Genomic DNA, 24,420 nt, shown 5'->3' with positions numbered 1-24,420 from the left:
CTGGGAGAGGCAGGGTGCAGCCAGTAACTGTAGTGGTGCTGAGGCTTGGGTAGAACAGGAGGAGTTGCAAGATGGGGCTGTGTGATCTCTAGAGATGGAGGGAGGGCAAGAGCAGCCAAGGGAATCTCCTCTACGAGCCACACCAAGCAGTGAATCTGAAATCACTTGTACGTGAGGGATTCCTGCTAATTAACTAACTAACCAGGGCTCACTGGGAATCTCTAGTCTCACTGCATGCTGATGGTTATGTAGGTGACTTCTCTCCCTATTCCTCCTTTAATATTGAACTTTGTCAGACGAGTTATTAAATATGGAGGAGAGTATTTTATATCACTGGCTTGCAGCAGCAAGAGAGCAAGTGCTTTGTCATACCAGCAAAGGTTACTTACGAGTCAGATAAGTGTTGGGAGAAGGAGAGGTGGAGTGCACTGGAGCTGTGGGTTGATGAGAGTCTAAAGGCACACATACTCACTCAAGGAGTTGTAAGCAGCCTTGGGATAGGCATGTAACAGGAGAAGAGTTGACATGAGGCAGTAAAAGGGAACTTCTTTCCTTTCATTTTTTTTTTTTTTAAACTGTCCTGTTTCTGTCTCGGTTACACAACGTGGGCTCTGTTCAGCGTGGGAGTTTGCGTGCAGAGTTCCTCATGTAAGGGCAAGAACAGAAGGCTGGAGTTATTATTGATCTGTACGACCTAAACCCGCTTTGAAAGAATAGAAAATGCTAATTATGGGGCAAGAGTTAAAGATGCATCAATCCTTTAACAAATGGAGAAGGCAGGTGAGCTGCCAGCCCTCCTGGGAGCAGGGTAGTTAAATCCAGGAAGGATTTTTCAGAGCCAGGGCAGCCAAAGCAGGGTGGCTACTGCAAAGCCATTCCTCATCCTGATGCCTGCAGTGAGGGTAGGAAGCTATTCATTTGAGCAGGCTGTTGCTCAGTGCCAGGCCTTGTCAGCCCAGTGTCTGGAACCAAAATAACTGATTTGACTGTAGCTGTCACTAGTTTTGTTAGGGAAAAATCTGTGATGAGAACATGACAGCTGTAAATTAGGAGGAACCTATTTTTGTGTTAGTCCCTTCAGGTTCTGCTGGGTTTAGTCCCCTGTAATTGCCAGGCCCTCGCTGTATAGTTGTTTCAATAAATTAATGAATCTCCATCGTTAGGTTTTTATCCTGCTGCTGCATGGGATGCCTATCCCCTGGGAGCCTGTGCATCCTTTTCCTGCTCAGGTTTCCCTTGTCCTTCTGCTGCTCTCCTTCTCCATTTCTCACTGATTATAATAAAAGATGGAATGTGGAGGCTGTATGCCCAGCGTGTTGTGCCACCCCGTGTGCGGAGCTTTTCTCTTCCCTCCTTCCTGAAATGCTGCAGACCCCATCCTAATGCACATTCCTCTCTCACCCCATATAGAGGACACCAACAACAGCTCTGAACACGAGAACAGCACAGCTTCAGAGCACAAGTGGCCTTCCTGCAACGCCCAGGATGAAATGCTGAACTTGGCCTTCACCATCGGGTCCTTCCTGCTCAGTGCCATCACGCTGCCCTTGGGAATTGTCATGGACAAGTACGGCCCTCGCAAGCTGCGGCTGCTTGGCAGGTGGGTGCCCTGGGCTCCCCGGGTGGGCTGAGGGGTGAATTCCCACTTTGTCTGGGTCAGATGGGTGCTGTTTGGGTGCTGTGCCTGTTGTGGTGTCCCTGCAGCATTGGGAAGAGTGTGAGGGATGGGATCTGCTGGAAGCTGGTGGCCGTGCACAGGGCTGGGATGTTTTCAGCCAGCACAGTGAATTGCTCCATAAGGGAAGGGCCTGGAACTCCATGTCCACACTTCTGCTCTCCAGTGTTGCTCTGTGATCCCCGTCCAGATGGAGCCTGGAGGGAGAGTCATTTGTGAGTCATGGAGGGGAGCTTTCTCCTTGAGCTGGGAGCTGTGTCCTGAGAGGCACAAAACCAAGATGTTACATCATTGTTTGCAGGCTGGGGAGTTAACTTGGGAACAAACAGATCCTGTTGCCTTTTCTAGGGCCCTTCTCTTCCATGTGGTGTATGTTGCTTTATGCCTTAAATAACAAGGTCTTAGCTGCTTCCATCATGGCATGTAGGGATTAGTGACTTGTTGGGCTCAGTGGACCCCAGCACTGTTTTAATTGTCACGATTTTAATGCAGTGAACTTGATCAGAACCCAAACTGGTCTGTAGGCAGAGTGGGAAAAACAGGGCAAGTCTCTGACTCAAACCCTACCAGAGAGGAGCTGTGAGTGCTGTGACCACAGCTGGGGCTCAAGACAAAGGCTGCTGCTGTCTTTGGTCACCTCGGGGTGAGGGCTGGCAAAGCTCTGCGGGGAATTTGAGTCCAGGCAGAGCTGCGTCATTACTGGGAGGAAAGGTTCCTGCCTCAGCCCTTGTGCAAGGCTTGCCTGTAATATTTGTTTGTCTGTAACGTTTGGGTATTTCCCTGGATTTTTCTTCCCAGATTGCCAGCTTCCCTCCCTCTCACAGAAATTACACTGCGCTTGCTTAACGAGGCGCTGAGGAGAAGGAGGCAGATGAATTTTACTGCATTTAAGGCTGTCTGTGAGAAACTCATGGGTCTGGTTCCCTTTCAGTGCCTGCTTTGCTGTGTCCTGTGTGCTGATCGCGTACGGTGCCAGTAACCCAGACTGTAAGTCAGTGTCTCTCTGCTGAGCCGGGAGGACTCTGGGGCTGTGGCTTGGGGTTTTTGGGGAAGCAGACAAGTGTGCTCGGGCTGTCACACCCCCAGTGCTGCACTAGGGTCTTGCTGAGGACACGAGCCAAGCCTCTGCCAGCCTGAGGGAGCCAAGTGGCTCTGGGGAGGGCTGATGTTTCACAACACTAAAGTGGAGAGCACAGTCAAGGGCCAAATGTCTGAGATACCCAGGTCTCTTAGCTTTGTGGTTGGGCAGGGACAGGTCCTGTAAAGGAGTAATTGCAAACAAGTTCATGGCTTTTTCAGGGTTGGGAAATAGGTAATAGCACACAATGTGTAGATTGTTTTCTTGCCAGGGATAGATGGAGCTTGCTCCTCAAGACCAGATAGTGACATGACACTTTGAATCCAGCTCTTTCAAGTAAATCTTCCTTTTAAGACCCATCAGACAAGCTGAATCAGCAATTCTTTTCCTTAGAGAAAAGAAACCCTTCCATTCTGGGGAAAGATGATCCCATCCTGAACTCTGTTTTGGAGGAAAGCCCTGTCCTTCCTGGTCTATGTGGCTGGGGAGATGGGTGCTGGGTCAAGAACAGCGTGACATGTCCTGAGGGTGTTGATCCGCTGGTTTTGTGTGTCAGGGCCAAAGCCCTCAGGGCTCTTTTCTCCTTTCCCTCCCCACCCTAGTGAAAGCTAAGGGCAGGTTTTTTATTGTTGCAGCTCTGTCTGTGCTGATATTCATTGCACTGGCTCTGAATGGCTTTGGTGGGATGTGCATGACCTTCACATCGCTCACGGTAAGTGAAGAGTTATTACCTGACTGTTCTGTCCCTTACTGTGGCTGTGAGCTGGGCTGGCAGGAAAGAGCAAAGTGGATCTTCTGCCCGTGGCTTGAATAGCACGTGTTTGTGTTTGGTACAAAGGGTCAGTCACCCTTGGGACTGAGAACTAGGTTGTTATTCTAAGGCTTGTTTTCCCCAGTCCTGTTTTTTCACCTGCCTCTTGTATCTCAGGTGAAGCTTGGGGAGTAAAAAGGAAGTGGTTTTTGTCTAGGACTCACACTGTCATATGCCTGTACATGCAGTGCTCAGCTACTTGGCAGAGGCTGGACATGTGTTTGCACTGGATTTAGCACTGACATACTGCAGGAGGAATCAGCAGGGCACAAACCCTTTGCAGCTGGGTATGACCAGCTTTCTGCAAGTGCAGTTTGCATCTTGCCTCAGGAGAATGGTTGTTCTTGAGCACAAAAAGCTTTTGCTTTCAGAAGGGTGAGAGTCCTTTGCAGGTTTCCTTAGAAATGCTCCATTGTTGAATGTGTCCAGCTCCATCTGTGCAGCCTTCTTGGATATGTTTAGTTTATGGATTGTATGGAAAGCTTTGGTCAACAACTGTCAGCTGGATCTCTACATTTTGGGGTTCTTTTTGCCTGGAGGCAGAAGCAGTATCATTCTCCAAATAACTGCTTTATTTTCTGCCTCATTACCCTGATTGTTGTCAGCATGGCTGAAACAGGGCTGCGTGGAAAGTCGCCCAGAAAACAAGTCTGGGAAGCACTGATGTTTTTTGAGCTGTGGTCAAAAACTTTCAGATGTGGACTGCGCTACCTTGAACTTTGCTGTTGAAGTAAAACTTCCTATTAAAGTTACCACTAATTTAATAGGGCTTAGGCACTGGCTGAACAAGGCTTAGACACTGGCTGAACTCCTGAGACCTAAATTTGGCAGAGGCTGGGTTTCGAGAGCACTCTGTGTACTGTGATTTTGCTGCTGCTGTTGCCTTCGTGTATTCAAAGCTTTCAAAACTCTGTGCAGATGTTGCTCTCTCCTTTGTATGGGGTGTTCTTCACTGTGGTCCCAAGGAACTGTGGGGCAAATGTCATCCTGCCACGCTTCAAATAAAAGCAAGGAAGAGAGGAGCACATCAGTACTGCTGTGGGAGAGGGGAGGATTCCCACCCTGCTGCTGCCAGCGTTGGTTATTGTCTCTCTGGGTGATTATGAAGGGGTCACAGATTATTTTAGAACCACTGGTGATGATGGGAGTGAGGGCAAGGATAAGGAGGAAATATATTGGATGTGCTGTACTGTGTGTACTTTTAGCACCAGAAGAAGTGAGCAAAGGCACTTATTAGTGCCCTCATTAGTGAGCCAGTTCCGCAGTGCTGAGGAACTGCAGGAAAAAGGTCAGACCTGCCCAGAAGAGATCCAAGCCTTGAGGAGGTCTGAAGCAAGTAGTGATGCTGTGAGATCACACAGGGAGGCCTCAGGTGGAGCCCACCCCCTCCAGACATCAGTGTGTTTTATAGAGAGCTGAGGTGGCTTCAGGCCTGCCTTCTCCAACCCAGAGTCAGATGTAGCTGCTCGTGCCGCCCTGCACAGCTGCACAGAGGCATTTTGGTACCTGAGGCGTGTGAACGTGGTTAAAAATAATCTAAAGTGGGAGGGAAGCACTTCTTCACCTGCATCACAGCGTAGCTGTGCTGGTGACGGTTGGAAGCAGCTGTAGTTTGGTTGTTGGCAGATCACTGTGTGGTTCTGCCTGCAAGCTGGGGAGCTCACAGTTGGTGTGCCAAGAGCCACCTTCTGTGGTGACACGGTGATACCTTGTGGGCTCCTTCCAGCTGTGGCCCACAGAGACAGGGAGTGTGACAAGGGAGAATGGCATGAAGCTGAGTTGGGAGGTTTAGGTTGGGTATCAAGCACCCAGAGGGTGGTTGGGCACTGAACAGGCTCCCCGGGGCAGTGGTCACAGCACCAAACCTGACAGAGCTCAAGGAGCATTTGGACAACGCTCTCAGGCACATGGTGGGATTGCTGGGGTGTCCCTTCTAACTCAGCATATGCCATGATTCCATAGGGATGACAGCTCCACGGCTTGCTGGCTGCAGGTGACGTGGCTCGTACACACTGTGCCCTGCGTTGTGCCCAGGAGAGGTTGGAGTAAGCACTGAAAGGGGGAGGCTCAGAGACCTTTGTAGGGACGTTCATTGCCAGGGTGGTGAGCCCTGAGCAGCTCCTGGTGCCAAGGGAGCTCGTTCTGGCTGACACAGGCCCTGGCTGCCAAGCACACACGTGCAAGTCACAGCAAGGTGACTCCCTTCCCCTGCCAGCTGCCAGTGGCCTGAAGTGCTCCAGGAAATGGGTCAGTCCCAGTGGTGCATGAGCTGATCTTCTGCCACCCCGGGTGGGTTACGGTCGCTGTTTCATGGCCGGGTGTCCACAAGGGAGCCCCTGCAGTGTGTGGGGTTGGGGTGCTCACCCGGGGAGCTTCATCAGGGGTTGGAACCTCCTGGGCCGCCTGCGTGGCGTGATCTGGTGGCAGGGCAGGAGACTGGGATCCTCAGTGCCTCTGCAAGAGATAAATGGGATCTCTGAGGATTAGAGCCTGGGACAGTACTGCACAAAGCTTTGCCTCTTGAGTTTAAAAGCCTTTTTCAGTGACAAGTCCCCAGGGTATCATGAAAGCACATGGCAGGCTGTGGAGCCAAAACAAGCTGCCGTTTCTGGGTGCCTTGTCTGTGGCTTGGGGAGGAGGGGGAGCGAGCAAACGGTGCAGTTCCCAGTTCTGGGAACAAGGTCAGACTGTGCCTGTTGTTAAAATGCAGAGGGGAGATTTCTGCCTCGTGACTTGGTCTTAGCCAATATAAGTGAAGATTGGAAATGGAAACAGATCTGTGTTGGTGGCTCTGACAGCAACACAGGGATCTGGCGCTGGTCCTGCTCCGCAGCTATTTCATGCAAAGAAATAAACATGTGTGATAAATTACCACAAAGAGCCTTTTATAGATTGTTCTCTGTCCTGTTTTCCTTTCAAAGAATTACAGCTGCTTTGCTCTTTATTTTCTGCTACAAACAACCCCCTATAATCAAGGCGGGGGGAACATCTCTGTATAGGGAATCTGCTTGGAAATATTAGGAAAACTTAGGGCTCTCTGAGCTTTTGTTTGTTGGAGAATGGGAACAAGAATTTCCATATGCTTTGAGCAAAGCAGGCAGTTTGAAGCTTTCCTGGAGAACATATTTTTAGTGTCTGTATAACTTCCAAATACACCCCCGACAGGGAAAACAAAGTTTAATTGAACAAAAATACCATTCTCCAGTAGTCAGGTTCTCAATCCCTTGACTTCTTCCACTGTTTTTCAAACAGTCCTTGCAAGAGAAGGGAAACTGGGTTTGGTAGTACTACTGTGGTATCTTCTGCATATGGATTATCTCCAGGAAAAAGCTGAGAAAATTATAAAAGGTGATCTCAAACTCACTATAGGGCAGATGAGAAAATAATCTGCAAGAGGAAATTATTTATCAGTGTAGAATTACACACCTGCAATAAAGGATTCCAGGAAGAGTTACATATGGAAACATTCAGTTAGTGTCTTTCTGACGGGACATGAAGTTAATAGTACATTGAGTGTTACTGACCTTTAAACAGGAGGCTGAAGAGTTTCTGTCGTCATAGGTCTTGCAGAATTGGAGCTGTCATACCAGAATGGGCAGAACTTAGTGGAGGAGTCACTCTGCAGAGATAAGACAGAATGAGGATCAGATCTTTTTGGTGGCAGAAAAACAAAGAACCCACTTGCTCTCTGTGGCTTGTGTTTTTTGTAGGGTTTTTTTTTCTTCCCCGTGGTTCATTTTTTCCAGTGCTTGCTACTATAAAGACAGCATGAAAAATGACTTGGTAAATACTGTGTGTTATTTTAGTAGCTGGTCTTTAGCTGAGACCTGCCCAGGCCCTGCCAGTGCTGGCATTCACAGTCTGAGAGGTTTTCTGTCTGGGTATGGACTACTTTTTCCCTTCACCTCCTCTCTGCCCCTCCAGGTAGTCTCATATTTCCTTTCCTTCCAAGTGCTCAGTGTTTGCAGTTTCTGTTTTGATAGGGTTGGATAAGACCTTAAATCTCTTCTGGTTTTTTGGTTTGTTTTTTTTGTTGTTTTTTTTCTTAAGTCTAGCTGCTTGCTTGGTGCCAAATTGGATTTTAGGAAATCTTTAGCCTTTCTAGGACTTCTGTCCCCGTCAAGGCAGAAGCAGACTTGGGTTTTCCCAGGCATAGTTGCCTGTTCTGTGTCTCCAGTAGCCCTCAGAGCAGGAGGATCCACCTGGGAATTGCTTGTCTGCTGTATGAAAAGGGCTTTTTGTGGTGTTTTGGGTCTCTGGGGAGAACCACCCCGAGCCAAGAAGCAGCTGTGTTTGTGGAGCCCTTGCCCTGCCCCGAGCTCCCCAGCAGGAGCAGCTGCTTGTTGTCATTTCTGGAGATCGTTTTAGGTGTGGGGTGTTCGAGGTGAAGCGAATGCCCAGCCCAGTGACAGCGACCAGCCTTTCTGCAGCCTGCAGACGCCGTATCCTCTGCAGATGCTGTTCCCTGGGGTGTGTATTTAGGCCACTGCTTCCAAGGAGAGATTTTTTCGAGCCTGGTAACAGACCTTTGGATCCTTTGCCGTTTCCTGCCTGCAGCTCCCGAGAGCAGCCTGTTGGCAGCTCTCCCGCATGCGGGGATCTGGGATGGGTGTGGGGATCCTCTGCAGAGCAGTGCAGCGTTTTCTGCCCGGGGTTCACCGGCACAGCATTCCTGCTGCTCCCTGGCCGGGGTTATCTGAGGACCTGGAGGCTGCAGTGCATAGGAAGCTCTGCAGTGGGACACAGGGATGATAAACAGCCAGATGGATCCTGGAGTGTGCCTGCACAGGAATACTTGCGTTGTAAACACGCCGCTCCTGCCGTGACACAAGCCAGATTTGCTTGCCTTATATGCTGCTCCTGGGAAAGATGGATTTGTTTTTCAGCGGTGGAAGGGGAATGTGATGGCAGCATTTGCTTGCTCAGGCTCGGTCTCATGTTCTCTGAATTGTTCTGTGCAGTGGCCTCTTTACACAGATAAAATGCTGGTTGTGCTTTCAGTCCTAGAAGGCATCTGCAGTGCCCTGCTTTGAGGTCCTCTGAGGCTGATGGGTAATGATGCTCAAGTGAATTTGGGGAGTAAGTGACCCAAAAAAAGGAGGTGGGAGGGAAATCTGCCTGCCTGCAGCAGAATCTCTGCCTGTTGACCAGATTCAGGAGGTATCAGCCGAGTTCTCTGTAGCCCAACAACTTCAAAGCTTCTCCCTGTAATTTTCAGTTTCCAGGGCATCATTGGTGAGTGATGGAAACTTTCTCATGGCTGATTGTTTAGGAAAACAGGGAGTTCCTCCTTTGAAAAGAGGTGGGAAGGTCTCCCAGCTCTTTCTGCCTTTTTCACTTTGCTTTTGGGTCCTGAGTGGAAGCAGGGGCTGGTGAACCAGCCTGGGAGTGATTTTTCCTGTTGAGGTGGCAGAAGTGGCTGCTGTGAGCTGCTTCTAGCTGTCCCTACCAAGAATCTGTCTGCTTTCCCAACAGATCCTTGCAGAACCAGCCTGGTCTGCTCCCAGCAATGCCAACACACCTGATGGGAGCCCAGGCAGTGAAGTGGGGCGGGTGGCAGGAATGGCAACATGAGGTGCTGTTGCTTGCTACAGAGTGCAGCAGCTGTGTAGCTGTGCTGAGCAATAAATCCTTGGATATCTAGTGTTTGTGATTGCTTTCCTGCACCTAGCTCCAATATAGGGTGCTTGGGCATCTGAGCCATCCAAATGATGCAGAAATTATCAGCTTTAGGTAGAGTCTGCTCTCACAGAAGGAGCCATGGAGATAGCTGGAAATGGAAATGCAAACAGCAGCACCGTTTGTGTTTGTCTCTGTTCCTTCTTGTTATAACAGGAACTTTCTGGTCTGCTGGAAAGATTTGGATGCTGACCCCAGGTGCATAAACAAACCTGGCAGTTCAAGGTGTTGCAGGGTGTGTTAGACTGTGGCAATCAGGGGCTGTGTCTAACAACTTTTGACTTAAAAAGAGGGCGATGCACAGAGAACTTGGGCTCGGGTTTTTTGGAGAGGAGAAGAGGTGGTGGCTGCAGACTTTGGGTAAGGAGCTCTTAAAGAAAGTGCAAGAGCTGGAGCACACGTTCCTGTGCTAAAGGTGACCAATGCAAACTATGCTGTCAGTCTGGAAAGAAGCAGTGTCACTGAGTACATAAATCTTGGATTATAGACATTCCCTGTCACTGGAGACACCAGTGCAACCTGCAGAGTAATATCCTAAAGAGCTAAGTCATTCCTGAGTAAAACTGGCTGCTTCACATTCTGGTATCCAGGAGCCTTAATCCTAAATGCCGATATTGTCCCAAGAAAGCCTCGTTCCCTTGGCACCAACCTGTTTCAACCGATTTTTTCTTTCCCCAGCTGCCCAACATGTTTGGTGACCTTCGTTCCACGTTCATTGCTCTGATGATTGGCTCCTATGCTTCCTCTGCTGTGACTTTTCCAGGAATCAAGGTGAGGCCATGGGATCAAGACTCGTGACTGGGGGTGGTGTGCTGGCGTCTTGCACCATTTAGCAATAATGTGGCAAGAAAGAGGGACTGTTTGCTAAAGCACTTTTTTAGAGATGTGCATTTGCAAGATTCAGTTCCTGTCTGTATTAAAGGCTTCCCAAGTGACTACCTCGAGAATGCAGCAAATAGGAAAATTTAAAAAGTGCTAAGTTGAAGTAACAAGTTTCTTAAAAAAAGATCTTAAATTTTTCAATCTCCGAGCCATGTATATGTATTTTTTTAAATCCACATATGTACACTTAACCTCTGTGATTGTCACCAATGGTTGGCTTTGAAGATAATTTATTGCTAGCAAATGGCACTGAGAAGACAAGAGACAGTCACCTGAGCTGCCTGGATAGATCACTACTGGTTCTGAACCAGAGATGTTTGATTGCAGGGTTAGCATAAGGGGGATATATAAAGGTAAACCAATCTCAGGTGTGCAGGGAAGTTCCTGATGGCTTTCCAGGAAGAAGGTTCTTGTCACAAAACTGTTTTTTTTGTTACCACCTGAGTTTAACCCATTTTAAATGTAGTATGTTCTTTCCCACCGGTTCCTCTCAGACCTCATTCAAAGAATATTGAAGGATCTTTCTACTCTTATAGCCAAAACCACTTTCCCTTGTGATTTCCAGGTTATATACGACTTTGGGGTCTCCTTCATCCTTATTCTGCTCGTCTGGGCAAGCTGTGCAGGACTTGTTTTCCTCAACTGTTTCTTCAACTGGCCCCTGGAGCCTTTCCCAGGACCAGAAGACATGGACTATTCGTAAGTTCCCTCTATCCTGGCCTTGAGGGCTAATCCTGTTCTTAAATCTCTAGAAAGTGCTGGCACAAAGAACTTGGAGGAGAGGACAGGGAACTCCCTTGCATGTTGTTTATTGCTGCCACCTCTTAGGCTGAGGATTTATGTCTGCCATTACCATTATGTCTTTATTGGTGAATACCAGTGGAAAGTGGAACTTTCCAAAGCATAGGAATTATGGAAAAATAATCTGTCCATAGTCATAAGCATTCCTACATTGACCTGTGCCAAATTGGCCTGGGGAAAGTATCTCTATGTGCTCTGGATCCAAACCATGTGTGGGTTTGTAGATGGAAACTAGTGCCTTAAATCCACAAACAGCCTTTCTGACTCTTGCAACTTTGCTGCCTCAGGTTCCTCACCCTGTGTTGCAGCTCTCATGCCCTTTGCTACCCAACAGGGTGAAAATAAAGTTCAGCTGGCTGGGATTTGACCACAAGATCACCGGGAAGCAGTTTTACAAGCAAGTGACGACTGTGGGGCGCCGTCTCAGCGTGGGGAGCTCCATGAAGGGCCCCAAGGAGCCGGCAGCCTTGCAAGAGAACAACAAGCTCTGCCTGTCTACAGTGGACCTGGAAGTGAAGTGCCAGCCTGACAGTGCAGGTGTGGTTCCCTCAGTGCCCCAGGGATGCTTGTGCTGGCACAAGCCCATTGGCCTCTCTGCTCTGCTCCAGACCTGTTTGTAAGAGTGATACGTGATCCAGGTGTTGCCAGGGCCGTGTGCCAGCCACCCTGACGGAAACACGAGTTCAGTTATATAAGGAATCCTGTCCTGGTATCCCTGCCTAAATACAACATATGGAGTAGCCAGTGGTGGGGACACCACCATGGCAATGGGTGTGGCTGCAGGAGGACAGGGCAGTTGGTCACTGCTGTCTCTTAGGTGGACTGTTGCCATCATAGAATGGTATGACTTTCAGGGAACCTTAAAGATCATTTAATTCCATCCCCCTGCCCTGGGTAGGAACATCTCCTACTAGCTCAGATTGCTCAAAGTCCTGTCCAACCTGGCCTTGATGGTGAAAGCAAATGGTTTGAAGTTTCCTTTTGTTCCAATCCACCGAATCAGGCAAGTCTTCTTTCCTGCTTCCTTGCCCCAGTTACTGGCACTCAAACTCCAAGCATCCACAGCTCTTCATTATGGAAGTTTGTAAGCTACCAGGTAGTTAACTATGAACTTCTTGGAGCTGCCACTGGCACACAGTGCTGGAATGACTATTGAGGAGAAGACTTGCTAGGCCAGAGGTGGAAGCCTCTTCTGAAATGGTAAATGTTTACCGAGGTATATTGCTTTCTTCAGACTCTGTTATTCCTTCTGCAGCTTCTCCCTCCTTCATGAAGAGTGTCTTCAGCCCTATCTTGTTGCTCAGCCTTATCACCATGTGTGTCACTCAGCTGCGGCTCATCTTCTACATGGGAGCCATGAACACCATCCTCGAGTTTCTGTCTGGAGACCCAAGTCAAGGTAGGGGGATCTCTGAAGACCTTTCTTTATCTGCTTCCTTGGAACTGGTTGCTGCCCCAGGCTTGGTCCTTACAAGAGGCCAGTGAACCTGATTACTCAGCAGATACACCGTGTGTGGTGTCCGAGTGCACTGGCAGCTACTGGGAGGGTCCAGCCGAGGGCTGGAACCAGCCCAGGACAGAGGGGCAGCGAGGCAGACACTTGAATGTCAACCTAATTTTAGCCCTGTGTCTGTCAAATACTGCTCCATGTTATTTCCCCGGGTAGGTTGTTGAAAGCAGCCTCTCAGGGTGGACTGTGATAATTTTTATTTTCACTGGAAAACCTATTTCATCAGGTATTTGCTCTCCTTACCCTAAGCAAGCACAGAGTGCAGAGCAGCTGACTCTCATGACTAATGGTTGGACTCGGTGGCTCAGCCCAGCAGCTGGGGGTGGGAGAAGTGAAGTCAGAGCTGTTTTGTGCAGCTTGGTGTGTGCTGGGGAGGCTCGGGGTGCTCCCTGCACTGGACTCGTCTGTATTTATAGTTCTGATGCAGCACATGGAGCAAACAGGAAAGAGTACATTAGTTTACTGTTGTTCAAAAGACCCAGGGTTGCAAAACAAGACTTAAGACTTTTTTTTTTTTTTCCTAAAGTTGTTTTTGTCCTTTGTAGTAAGATCCAGTTTGAACTTGTTCAATCTGGATTGCACGGAGCTGATAAATCAAGAGGCACTCCTCTGAAAACAGGAGTGAGCTTTGGGGGAGGGAAGGAAACTCAGGAAACTCCAAGTGCCCTGGCATTCCCTGAATTGCTTTGTTTCTTGAGCCTCTGACAGCCTGCAGCATTCAGCTCTTTATCTCCTGGCTCGGGAGCCAATTTAGACATTAAACAGTAAACAGGACAAACTTCACACTGCCTACCTTTCCCAAAGGTGCTTAGTTTTCTGCTTACCTTGTAACTCTGACACTGGGGGTTTTTTATTATTTTTATTTATTTATTTTTACCCTGGCTTGCTCCAGTTATTTCTCTTTCATTTTTTTTCCTCTCCTCCCCTCCTTGGAATTTTAGAATTAATACTAACTGTATAAGCTGCCAATTCTGTTTAGATCAAACTCTGTGCTAGAACAGGGGTTGTGCCCCTTGAGTATATTGCATTTTTTCTGTGCCACCTTTAAGATTTCTTCCTTTTTTTTTTCCCCTCCTCCCCCTGAATTAGCCTGGGCTCAATGCAGTGCAGTCGCTGTCTTGGTGTTTCCATGGCATCAGCAAAACAGTGGTATTGTCTACTCGCAGCAGTGTCAGGCTGCAAGAGCACTTCCAAGGCGCGTGCAGCTCCCTAGAAATGGAATCTGTGTGGATCAGGAGAGGATGGGATGATCTCCCTGGTCCTTCTCACATTTATTTACTTGAGTGTGATGTGCTGAGAGAGCTCCCTCCACCTGCAGCCGCCCTCGGGAGCACTGAGCAAGGGAAGGAGGGAGTTGAGTCAAATCCTGCAAGTGTTATGGTCAAAGAAAACTTCAGCGTTCCTGGGAGCAGAACAGGAGAGAAGGATGTGGGGGAAATCATGCAGATAGGTAGCAATGCCTTTAAGTTGCAGCGAGGCACAGTTCTGAAAAGCTGTGAAAGTTCTTCCTGTGCAGATTATGGTGACTTAGACCTGTCATGAAACCTAGAAGTGGAGAGAGCAGTCAGCCTGTGGCTGCTTAGCTTCTGAAAACCCTCAGAAGGTGAGGAAGAAGCTGAGGGTTCAGTAGCTCTGTAAATGACTGCCTAATTGTGTTGTGGGAAGGCAGGAGAGAGTAGACCTGTTGTGTCTTGAAATCTGGCTGCGCTTTTCATAAATTGTCACCTTGGTTTCAAGTGTGGTGATACTGGGAGACCTTGGTTAGAATCAGGGCTGGAAAAACTCAGCTGTATGAGGTGATTGCTTAGGATAGTTTTGAGGACAAGATGTGTAGAACATTAGATGTTAAGGATTGTGCCCTTGTGTGCTCCCTTTGCCGGGATAGAAGCTCTGTCCAGCCTTCCACTTCTGCCATGTCTGCTTGTGGTGGTATTTGATAGGTATTGTTCTGGCTTTTTCTCCTCAGGAAAGAATGTTCTTTTAAGATGATCAATAAGTTGAGGAGGCCCTGTTTTGTAGTAGCTACTGCCTTTCATTCTCTTCTCTTGCTGACCCCATAAATTTCATTCCCTAATTCAAGTTGGCCTTTGCACTTGATGTTTAGAGCCCAAGATTAAGTGTTCAGAAGAGCAAGAAGAGGCAAAACATGACAGAGTGGCTTGCTTCTTACCTTCTGTTAAAAAATAACCAGACAACAGTAAACCAGCTCCTGGAGTGTTCACAGAGGGTGATGCCACCCGTTTGTCTTGGCTGCAGCAGTTGCTATAATGAGAGGGGATGTGGGGTCACTTCAGGGTTTGCCTTTGTGGGAGTAACAGGGGTTAGTTTGGAGACTGGAGTTGGAAGTTCCTCTTGGTTCTTTTGCCAGCAACCAGAGCCAGGAAAGTATCATCAGGTGCCCTGCTGAGGTTTGCTACAACTGGATAGGAAAGAAAGGCTTGTTGGGAACTTGTCTCCATTACTAAGTTGATTTGGATGTAAATCCTGGCTATACTGCTTTGGCCAGACCTAGAAATGCTTTGGGAGGGACAAACTAAAATTTAGTTTAGTTGTTTTGCTTGCAGTGCTGTTACTTGTGCTCTGTGCTGAGAGGGGCAGTTTCAGAACTACATCCTTATTTCAGAGCTGTGGCACACCATGACTCACCAGCCCTTCTGTGCGATGCCTAAATCATCACATGGGCTGCTGAGAGGAAGTGGAAAAAGCATTGCAGGGTGGGGGAACTGCTCAGTAACAGGAGGGGACAGTTCTTCTAAGTCTGCTGGCATCAGCTTTCCCTTAGCAAACAATGGAGACACTTCTCTTGTCTTTAGCGTGTGGGAAATTTCATCAGTTTGAGTTTTTCATGATTGCTCTCAAATGCTGTGGGTTTTTTGCTGCTAATCTCCCCTCCTCCTCCCTCCATACTTGTCCATTCAGCACAAAATGGGTTAGTCCTCACCTTCCCAGCCTGATTGTCCTTGCTGGAGCTTCCCAGCTGGAGGGGATGTAACTGCAGCTCCCAGCAAGGCAGGAGAGGAGATGACTAAGGCAGGTCTGGCTGTGCAACACATACAGCTTGTGAGAACTTTTCCTGTCTGTCCTAGCCAGAATAAATCTCCCTGGCACTAAGAAGTTGCTGTGTCCCACTTTTGAAGCCCTACCCGCTGTTGAGCTGCTGCTGCTGCTCAGGGAATACTAGTGCAGGATCAGAAAGGCTGAAGGAAATGTGCCCAGTATGTCAAATCTCTGGGAGGCCAATTGATGGAGTGGGCTTTGGTGTCCCAGCTCCTTGAGCTCTGCCTGTCAGCCTGTGAGTCCAGGGGGTCTGGGTTCTTCAACAGAGAGGTGATCAATGGAGAAGAGCAGGACTTTTTTGTTCTTTTTTTTTTTCCTATTGCTGCTACGGTATCGCTTGGACTAATAATTATTTTTAATTTTGTTTTTTTCCCTGCAGTGGCTCTCTACACTTCCATTTTTGGGGTATTGCAACTACTGTGCTTGCTGACAGCGCCTGTGATTGGGTGCATCATGGATTGGAGAATGAAAGAATGTGATGATGGCTCAGAAGAGAATGAGGAGAGCAACGCTGAGCAGTGCGTAGTGTGCGCCACACGGGACATGCAGCCACGTAGCAGGCCCCCCCCGCTCTGCATTATGTGTTTTGTGATGAAAGACTGAAAAGAATATTGGCTCTTCAGTATAGAAAAGAAAGCCTGAAGGAAGACTTGATAATTGCAGAGGAAAGGAGCAAACTATCTTCCGTGTCTGCTAAGATCAGTCAAGAAGAGCGAATTTAAATTGTAGCAGGAGAGGCTCAGATCTCCCTCCTAGCCTAAGAGTAATAGTAACAGCACTGAAATAAGTACCCAGATGTTCCTCAGCTTCTACTGATGGAGATCCCAGCCACCTCCATAGGCAGACCTCTAGCCAAGCTGGTTTAGATAGAGTTGATGTGATATGTGGAGAATCTTGCTGTGAGTTCCAGTTGCTGCTGAAAGTGCTTTTGTAACACAGGTTTTGCTGTCCTTCCAGAAGTGACAAGAAAAAGAAAAAGCGTGATCGTCAGATCCAGAAAATCACCAATGCCACCAATGCCTTTGTATTCACGAATTTCCTGCTGGTTGGATTTGGAATCACCTGTCTTATTCCTAACCTACCGTTGCAGGTGAATGAGTGGAATGGATGGGGGTGCTGGAGGGGCTGGCAGAGTGGGGCTGGGCAAAATAACGGGCAGGACAGTGCCAGGAGAACGTGCTAGTGGCAGGAGGGCTTTCTGGCACTGCTGGGAAACTTCTGTACTGCTTGGGAACCCCAGGAGTTGAAGCAAATAGTACCATGCAGTTTACATACCCTTGAGAGAACCAAAAGAAGCAGCTCTAGTTAAAATGTCAGATTTGATCCAGAATTTATTCACACTTAGAAGCTTCTGCAGCTGAGCTATGTAACAACAAATACTTTCCTACCAAGATCCTCTTCAGCAGTGCCTGTGTGTTTAACCTGGGCTTGATTTAAGCTGCTGACAGTTGGAAAATTTGCTGCAAGAAGCACAGCACAGGGTTATATACAGCAGGTTATTTCTGCGTCAAATGCTGTGCCCAATGGTACATGTGGGATTGTAAACCTGTTAAAATATTTATTTTGTGGCACCACCTATTTTTGGCAGAGGAGTTTAGTGATTTTATGCTATACTTAAGCGTGCCTTGATGATATAGGCAAACAGATGTAATTTGCTCCTACTCGCGTGTTGTCCGCAATAACTTGTGGAAAATTAACTAAATTGGTCGCCATGAAAAACCACTTGTGATCCTGGTCACAGGTTGCTGGGGACACATCCTTGCAGCAGTGCCATCTGCAAATGAGAGAGGTCTTGTGTGTGGTTAACCTCAGGGGCCTCTGCAAAGAAAGGAAAAGCAGTGCCTTGAGACAAGTGCAGATTTCTTCCCTTGTGGTGATATTTTGGGTTTTGGTTCTGGGTTATCCAATCCCACCTTTGTACTAGAAAGAACAGCTTTTAGGAGTGGTTGTGTGTTGGGGTCTGGCACGCCTGGGTGGTATCTCGAATGTGATGGTTTTTTCTGCTTCTCTTTTCAGATTCTTTCGTTCATTTTGCACACAATTGTGAGAGGATTCATCCACTCAGCTGTGGGAGGCCTTTATGCTGCTGTGTAAGTCTCTGGTTACCTATCAAATGTGGCTGGCCAGATAAACTGTTTTGGGATGATAGGCTGTCCAGGTGAGAGGCAGATCAGGAAGTCTTCGTGGTCAGAGGGGAAAAATGATGCAACTTGTTTCCACAGTCACCACTAGACATGACAGTAACTAGTCTGAAGTCCCAGCTGGTGCCTTCCTTGTTTAGCAACAGCCAGTCCCTTTGGCATAGCTACTGCAGTGAGACAGGCACAGCTCTGTGTGGGCCTCAGGTGAGACTATGGTATTGACACTAAGGTTATATAGTAAAAGCTCAAGGCTGTTTTTGTCTTACAATGAGCAGATGTGTGCATGTGCCTGGGTAAAACATTAACGTAACTGAAAACATCGCCGCTGCTCTGCTCTGAAGTTACACTGGTAAAGCATTGCTCAAGATAGCATTAGTGATGCCTCCTCCCTTTCCCAGGACAGATCATCCATCCTGTTTCCACCTTATCAAAATTATCGATAGCTGAGTGTAAATACTCTCTTCCTTGTTAAGCAATGTGTTTGGTTTTGAAAACAGATCTGCCCCTCTGTCCTGAGCTGTTGGGACAGAGGAACAGAAAGGAGATGTTCTCTTTCAGGGAATCACAGAATCGTTGAGGTGGGAAGGGACCTCTTGAGACCGTCTAGTTCATCTCTCATGCTTGAGCAAAGTCAGCTAGAGCAGGTTGCCCAGGATTGCACCCGGTTGTGTTTTGAATCTCTATGGATGGAGACTCCACAACTCCACAGACTCCTTCTGTCAAAGGTTTTGGTCCCAGTGTCTGGGGAATCCAGACTAGAAAACCCATCTAAGACTCTGCTTCAAAAATGCATAAACTTTTGGTTTCCTGGCAGCTAGAAGTGAAAGATTTTGTCTTGGGCAAGGTAAATAAATGTATGTTGCTGTACATATCAGCTTGCTTGTAAACTAATCCTGTTTGGCCATTGCAACTCTCTGGAACTTCCTGGAGTGAGGTATTTTTGCTTTGAATGTGACTTATTTCAATATTTGAAGGTTTTGACCCACTTCTTTCTGTCCTCCCAAGCTTAGTTTAACCTGACCCTTTTTAAACACTGCTCAGTCATGGAAAGAGAAAGATGGTTTCTGAAATTTGTTTTTCCATTAGTATTATCTGATATTCATCAATTCAGTCAACAGTGTTATTTAGTTTGACATAGGATCAGACTTGTCCTCTAAAAAGGAAAACACATACCTGTTGTGCAGGTTTCACTCACTTCCAAAGGGAGCAAATTGTTGTAACCAGATAAAAACAATTGCTCAGCCACAAATGGTGTCATCTGGATAAAGAGGCCCTGCGTTCAGCTTATAAATATCAACACTCTGCTCCCTGTGCAATAGGAACAGTAGTTGTATAAGCACTTCCACCTGCCTACAGTACAGCTGCAAAACAAAACAAGTTCTGGATTTTATATTAAAGTTTGAGAGCTTAGGATGAGAACAGTCTGGAGAGGAAGGCTCCAGCCTTGGCACCAGGGCCACCATCGGGTATAGCCAAATACCCTGTAAAAAGGTAGCTATACCTGGATAAGTCCAGGAGAGAGAAGTCCTGCACATTATGACTGTCTTGACCATGCTCTCAAGTTAGTCTCTATAAATTAGTCTCTGTTAGTTGACTGGGAGTGTAATCTGATCTGGGTGATGTGAACAGTCAAGGTGACATATTATAATGCTCTTGCTCTCTTTGTTGACAGATACCCCTCTACTCAGTTTGGCAGCTTGACAGGGTTGCAGTCGTTGATCAGTGCCCTCTTCGCCCTTCTGCAGCAGCCTCTCTTCATGGCACTGACAGGACCTTTGAAAGGAGACCCCCTCTGGGCAAGTTCTTAAATTTCATGTGAAAGCTTGGGTGGTTAAGATGGTTTTTGGCTCGTTTCTTGAAAAACAAAAGGACTCCTGTGCATGAACCAAGGTTAAAAAACAGCTGGACTTTTACCTGTCCCTTAATCTGCTGTTACCTTGGTGCTGTCCAGGAGACCCTTCTCTGTGTGAGTAATGACTCACTGAGAGGGAAAGCCATTAACCCTTACGCTGATTTATGGAAAGGGGGAAAGGGAATGCTTTCCACTAACAGTTTATTCAGTGAGTCAAAATCTGTCAGGTCAAAGTGAGTGACTGTGAGGAGACCTCAAAATACGATAGAAATACTCTGACCCTTAAGAGCTCTTAGCTCCATTTACCAGTAAATTTTGGATTGCTGATGCTAATGTCCAAAAAGCCAAATGGCTGTTGAGGGGTAGGGGTAATGTAGTGTCTTGCTGAGAGTCTGGGCAGCTCAATAAAATAATGACACGGGTGGAGAGTTCTGGTCTCTAGGCTACATGTGCCCACGCCAGCAGCCTGTTGCTCTTCAATCAGCCAACTTGGTGTGAAAGAGCTGCAGCTTTTTCTGTAGAATGAGACTCCCACAGCCATAATCCTGAGCAACAAACTCTTACAGTGTGTAGCTTGTACACATGGTGCTCTGGGCACAGGAGTGTAAATATAAAAACAGTGGAGGATGTTGCCAATACACTGAGCAGGGCGTGTCCTGGTTTGCCCACAGCTGAGTGACGTGGGCTGGGTTCTGACACTGCAGGATGCGTGACTGAGCTGTCGTCCTCCCTTGCCTGCCTAATTTTGGTTTGCTTTTTTTCCTGCAGGTGAATGTTGGCTTGCTTGTCATGAGCCTCCTGGGTTTCTGCCTTCCTATCTACCTGGTCTGCTACAGACGCAGGCTAGAGAGAGAAAAAAAGCAGAAGATGGAAGATGCCAAACTTTTCTTCAAAATCAATGGCACTCCCACTGAGGAAGCCTTTGTTTAAACTGGTGCTTCACATACAACCTCCCCTGTACAGGTTCCTACCACATCCGTGGGTTCTACCTGTGGTGTAAGCCAGGATTTTCCTCCCCTGGCTCTGCCAGTCTTTGCTCACCACTGGAGTGAGGGCCGGACATCATGACTGAGATTTCCTCAGATATATGGCAGGAGGAGACTTCCTACTCCTTACTCCAAAACACGGGACACTTTTTCTTTTTTTAAAGGCCACACAGATATTGTGTCTTAAATTATCCCCTGATCACGCTCTCCAGCAGCAGAGAGTTTGCATAGGAGATTGGGGAGAGAAGGAATAGAGGGATGGGAGAAGAGGGAAGACAGACCATAGTTTGAGTTTGCAAATGTAACGCAGTGAAGTCTTTTTTCTCCCCCTCTTCCCCCAGCCTCGGCTGACAGTCTCAGATGCAAGCTGCACTCTCCTCCCTTCCTGAGGCTTCGTAATGGTCTTTCTGCTTGATGTGTAGCTGGACCCGGTGGTTTTACTGTCTATTCAGACGTACCCTAGACTGTTTCTGAGGCAGGGAAGGGGATTTTATTCCTATGTGTATGAGCACAGCTTCACTGTGTTGCTAAATGTTGGCTGCTAGCACTGACAGCTCCCAAACCTTTTATTACTGCAAACGACACAGACTGTGAGCAATGGATCTGCCTTCCATAAAGAAATGAAGAGCCTATAGTGGACTGCTGGTCCTAGACCAAGCCTTCAGAGGCCTGGAATTCTTCCTCTTCCTGGTTCACAAACCACCTGTATGTGTTTTAAACTGTCTGCAGTCCTGGAACCCTTGAGATAGGAATTGGATCTTGTTTACAGATGAAGTGCTTTTGAGACTTGTTGCCTTTTGCCTCTTCTTCCCTTCGACATGACCCTGGGAGGGGAGCAGCAATGTGTATTTAGTAAAGTGGAGAAACTTCTTGAAGCTGAGTTCTGGGGCTCCAGATACCTTGGTGTTCACGTGTTGTGAGCTGGTGAAAAGAATCAAGAATGCAGAACACTCCTTTGTGCCTGGTAACTGGATCCTGTGGACAGGGCAGGGTGATGTGGTGATGTAATTTTTCCTTTAGCCATAGCTTATTTACATTGCTCTGACAATAGTCACCAGGTTAGTGTGACTGACCAAAATGCTGCCAGTTTGGCTGTACTAGGAGCCTTTTTGATGCTCTGTCTGGACAGAGCACGTGGTGATTGATTGTATGGTGAAGCTGACTGTCAGAGCAATATGCATGGGTAAAGGTGCCCCAGGCCTGTTCACTAGGGAGGGAATACAAAGGGAATTTTTAACCTGCTTATTTTTATAGAGGTCTTGTCTAAAGCAGACTTTTCTGCCCTTAACCTCCTTGCTGAGGTCAGTAGCTCAGGCCCTGTAGCCTTGTGACTTGTGTTAACACTGTAGGACAGTGTTCACTGCTCGGAGCAGGACTGTGCAGGGGTGAGGATGAGCATCCCCAGCAGGCACACTGAGCTGAGCTGGTGGCTGCAGAAAGGTTGGGGCAGAAACAAAATTATTATGAAGATGTGGTGGTGTTTTACTGCAAAGCCTGGCAGGGGGTAAGTCATTCAGCTTCTCTGTCCGGTTGGAAAAGTACAAGACTCAGCTAAGCGGAGGATTAGAAACAACACCACGCTCAGACCTTCCTGAGAGAAATTACCTGGAAACCGGGTGTTAACTCCTTCTCCGACGGTTCAAAGCCTGCAGATGCTCAGCCCAGCCAGGGCTTCACCTTTCCTAAAGAGCAAGCGTGCACAGAGCCTGGGCAGGACGGCTGGAGCCCTTTGCCAGCGCAGGATGACGCGGCAGCTCGGTGGGACGGCAGCGCCATCTCGAGTCACTGCTCCTGCGAGCAGTTCCGATGCTGCTCCACGGTACCTTTCGGTCTTCAGCCACTCGTTTCGAAAGGACTCGCCACTTGAGCATTTGACACATTTGTGAATTATTTTTTTTTTTTCTTAATGTGTTGCCTTTATTAAATGTGTTTGTTCCAAGACAGCCTTATTGCCTGCTGTCAACGCTTTACTCTTCTGGAACTTTTTGTCTTTTGGTGTTGATTCAGTGATCTTCCCAGCTTTTCTTTCTTTTGTGTCGAGCAATAATTAAGGAGGCTGAGTTTTGGTTAATTTTCCTGTTCACCCGGCGTACATGTTCAGAGACCCACCTGCCTAGGTTTCCAGAGGGCTTTCTGCAGGTTTCTGCATTCAATATTACAATACTTCTAAATATTTTGAGAAGAGTCCTACTCTTGCTTCAAGGTATTTGTGACACGAGAATGACAGATTAAGTACCTTTTTTTAGGAATAGCTCAGACAGGTGAGTGTCTGAGCCACCATCCACAGTCTCAGTGTCCTAAAGCAGAGAAGCTGCTGGAGGGTGTCAGTGTGCTAAGTCAGCATTACTTCCACCTCTGTTTCAGAACATTGAATGTGATTGCTTCCACTCTTATGTCACTTGAATTCCTGTTATAAATGTCTCTGCAAAATAGTGGAATATAGAGTGGCATATTTTCATGAAGTCACAGTGGAGTTGCTGCTGCCTTTTAGTTTAGCTGCACATACTTCAAAGAACACCCCTTTATTTCTGCCATCTACCTCCCTACTGCAGTTCCCGGTCCCTGCCCTTTATTAGGAATACCTTCAAATCCAGTTTCATTTGAAAAAACGGTGGATATGTGACTTTTAGTGTCTCTGCTGATGTGGCATGGTGTTTAGAAGCTGCTGGTCAGCTGTGAGGAGCAGAGCTCATGCCTTGGAGTTGCAGTCCTAGTGGGTACACAGGGGAGTTTTAGCTATTCAAAGTTGAACAGACAAGTGGTGTCACCTTCTCAGGCCTTGCAACAAACTGTGGGAGTCATTGCTACAGAATGTAGTGGGGAACAGAAGTATAAATTATTTTTTTTTTTTTTAAAGGGGCTGGTTAAACAATGCTCTGCATCCACTAACTCAGGGAGATTTTAAGTTGCTGTAAATAAGAAAGTTGTGCCAAGGAAAGATTATTGTTCTGTCTACATATTCTGTCTTTTGAGAATTGGTCACAGATGAAGAAAACATGCTGGGCTAAGGTAAAACACTGGTCTGACACTAGTGGGGTTTAATTTATTCTGACAGTTGTGAACCAAACTAATTTTAAAGCAGTCTCAAATATATCTGCATGCAAGATGTGCAAATACTCTACTGATTGTGGCGTAACTGCTTCAGTCCTGCACCTCCTGCAGCAATGGGCTCTTGGAGGACAATATTCTGCCTTCAGCCTCTTTAAATGTTGTCATGCACAGTGCAGAAACAAACACTGTCAGGGTGGTCCTGTCACCTGGTGGATCAGGGGCAGTTTGCCTCGTTTTTTGAGGCTCGGGGAAATGTAACTGTGGATTATGTATGTTTGGAGTGGAAAACAGCATTGCTGCCTTCTAGCTGAGAGATGAAGGATCAAGAAAATTCCTGGTGCACTCCCTGTGTGCATGAGCCACCTTGTGGGAAAAATAAATGGGCTACCAAAGGCTGGAGAGCCCCAGCAATTTGAATCAATAATGTGTTTACCTTTATAACTCAAGTATAGGTCAATGTGTTTAACTACTTTCATAATTCCTAAATTATGAATTTGTAGGTCTTGGGGGTTTTTTATGCCCCTTGTACCCCCCTAACCCTCATTCACATGAGAAGTGCAAGGAGGGTGGTCGTGGGAAAGACCTCCATGGAAGTATCCCCAGTGGAATGTAATGAAGCAGAAACCTCATCTGTGAGTACTTTGCTGTTTGTAGGGGCCCTCAGAGTCAAGGGTGTTGCTGTGTAAAGGTGATTGCACCTTCTGAAAACGCTGCTTCTGACCTCTACAGACTCACATGCATTTAATGTGCATCCATGCTAAAAAAATACATATAAAAAATTAAATTCACAGAGTGGGGAATGGAGGATGACAGCTTTTTGCTTTCACTAATCTGTCAGTGCCTAAGCCCTGTTGACAGAGTCATTATAGCACTAATGCAATGATACTGTGTCAAAAG

The 24,420-nt window shown here is 47.3% G+C and overlaps 1 protein-coding gene across 1 annotated transcript in view; it reads left to right on the top strand.

The window, feature by feature from the left end:
• SLC43A2 (solute carrier family 43 member 2) overlaps window positions 1–21,352 on the top strand; it is a 28,958-nt gene extending 7,606 nt beyond the window's left edge. Inside the window, exons 3-14 of the mRNA XM_027725878.2 lie at window positions 1,411–1,600; window positions 2,607–2,662; window positions 3,389–3,465; window positions 9,922–10,014; window positions 10,691–10,824; window positions 11,261–11,463; window positions 12,182–12,325; window positions 15,873–16,011; window positions 16,451–16,583; window positions 17,510–17,583; window positions 19,307–19,430; window positions 20,255–21,352. Of these exons, the coding sequence (XP_027581679.1) occupies window positions 1,411–1,600; window positions 2,607–2,662; window positions 3,389–3,465; window positions 9,922–10,014; window positions 10,691–10,824; window positions 11,261–11,463; window positions 12,182–12,325; window positions 15,873–16,011; window positions 16,451–16,583; window positions 17,510–17,583; window positions 19,307–19,430; window positions 20,255–20,416 (1,529 nt within the window). The 3' untranslated portion in view covers window positions 20,417–21,352. The remainder of the gene's footprint in view (window positions 1–1,410; window positions 1,601–2,606; window positions 2,663–3,388; window positions 3,466–9,921; window positions 10,015–10,690; window positions 10,825–11,260; window positions 11,464–12,181; window positions 12,326–15,872; window positions 16,012–16,450; window positions 16,584–17,509; window positions 17,584–19,306; window positions 19,431–20,254) is intronic.
• The last annotated feature ends 3,068 nt before the right edge of the window (window positions 21,353–24,420 follow it).

This window comes from Pipra filicauda, unplaced genomic scaffold (assembly GCF_003945595.2).
Source record: "Pipra filicauda isolate LSUMZ 115617 unplaced genomic scaffold, ASM394559v2 scaffold71_size5581439_pilon, whole genome shotgun sequence".
NCBI lineage: Eukaryota > Metazoa > Chordata > Aves > Passeriformes > Pipridae > Pipra > Pipra filicauda.
Note: the sequence above shows the minus strand (reverse complement) of the source record. Positions and strands in the feature narration are given on the sequence as shown.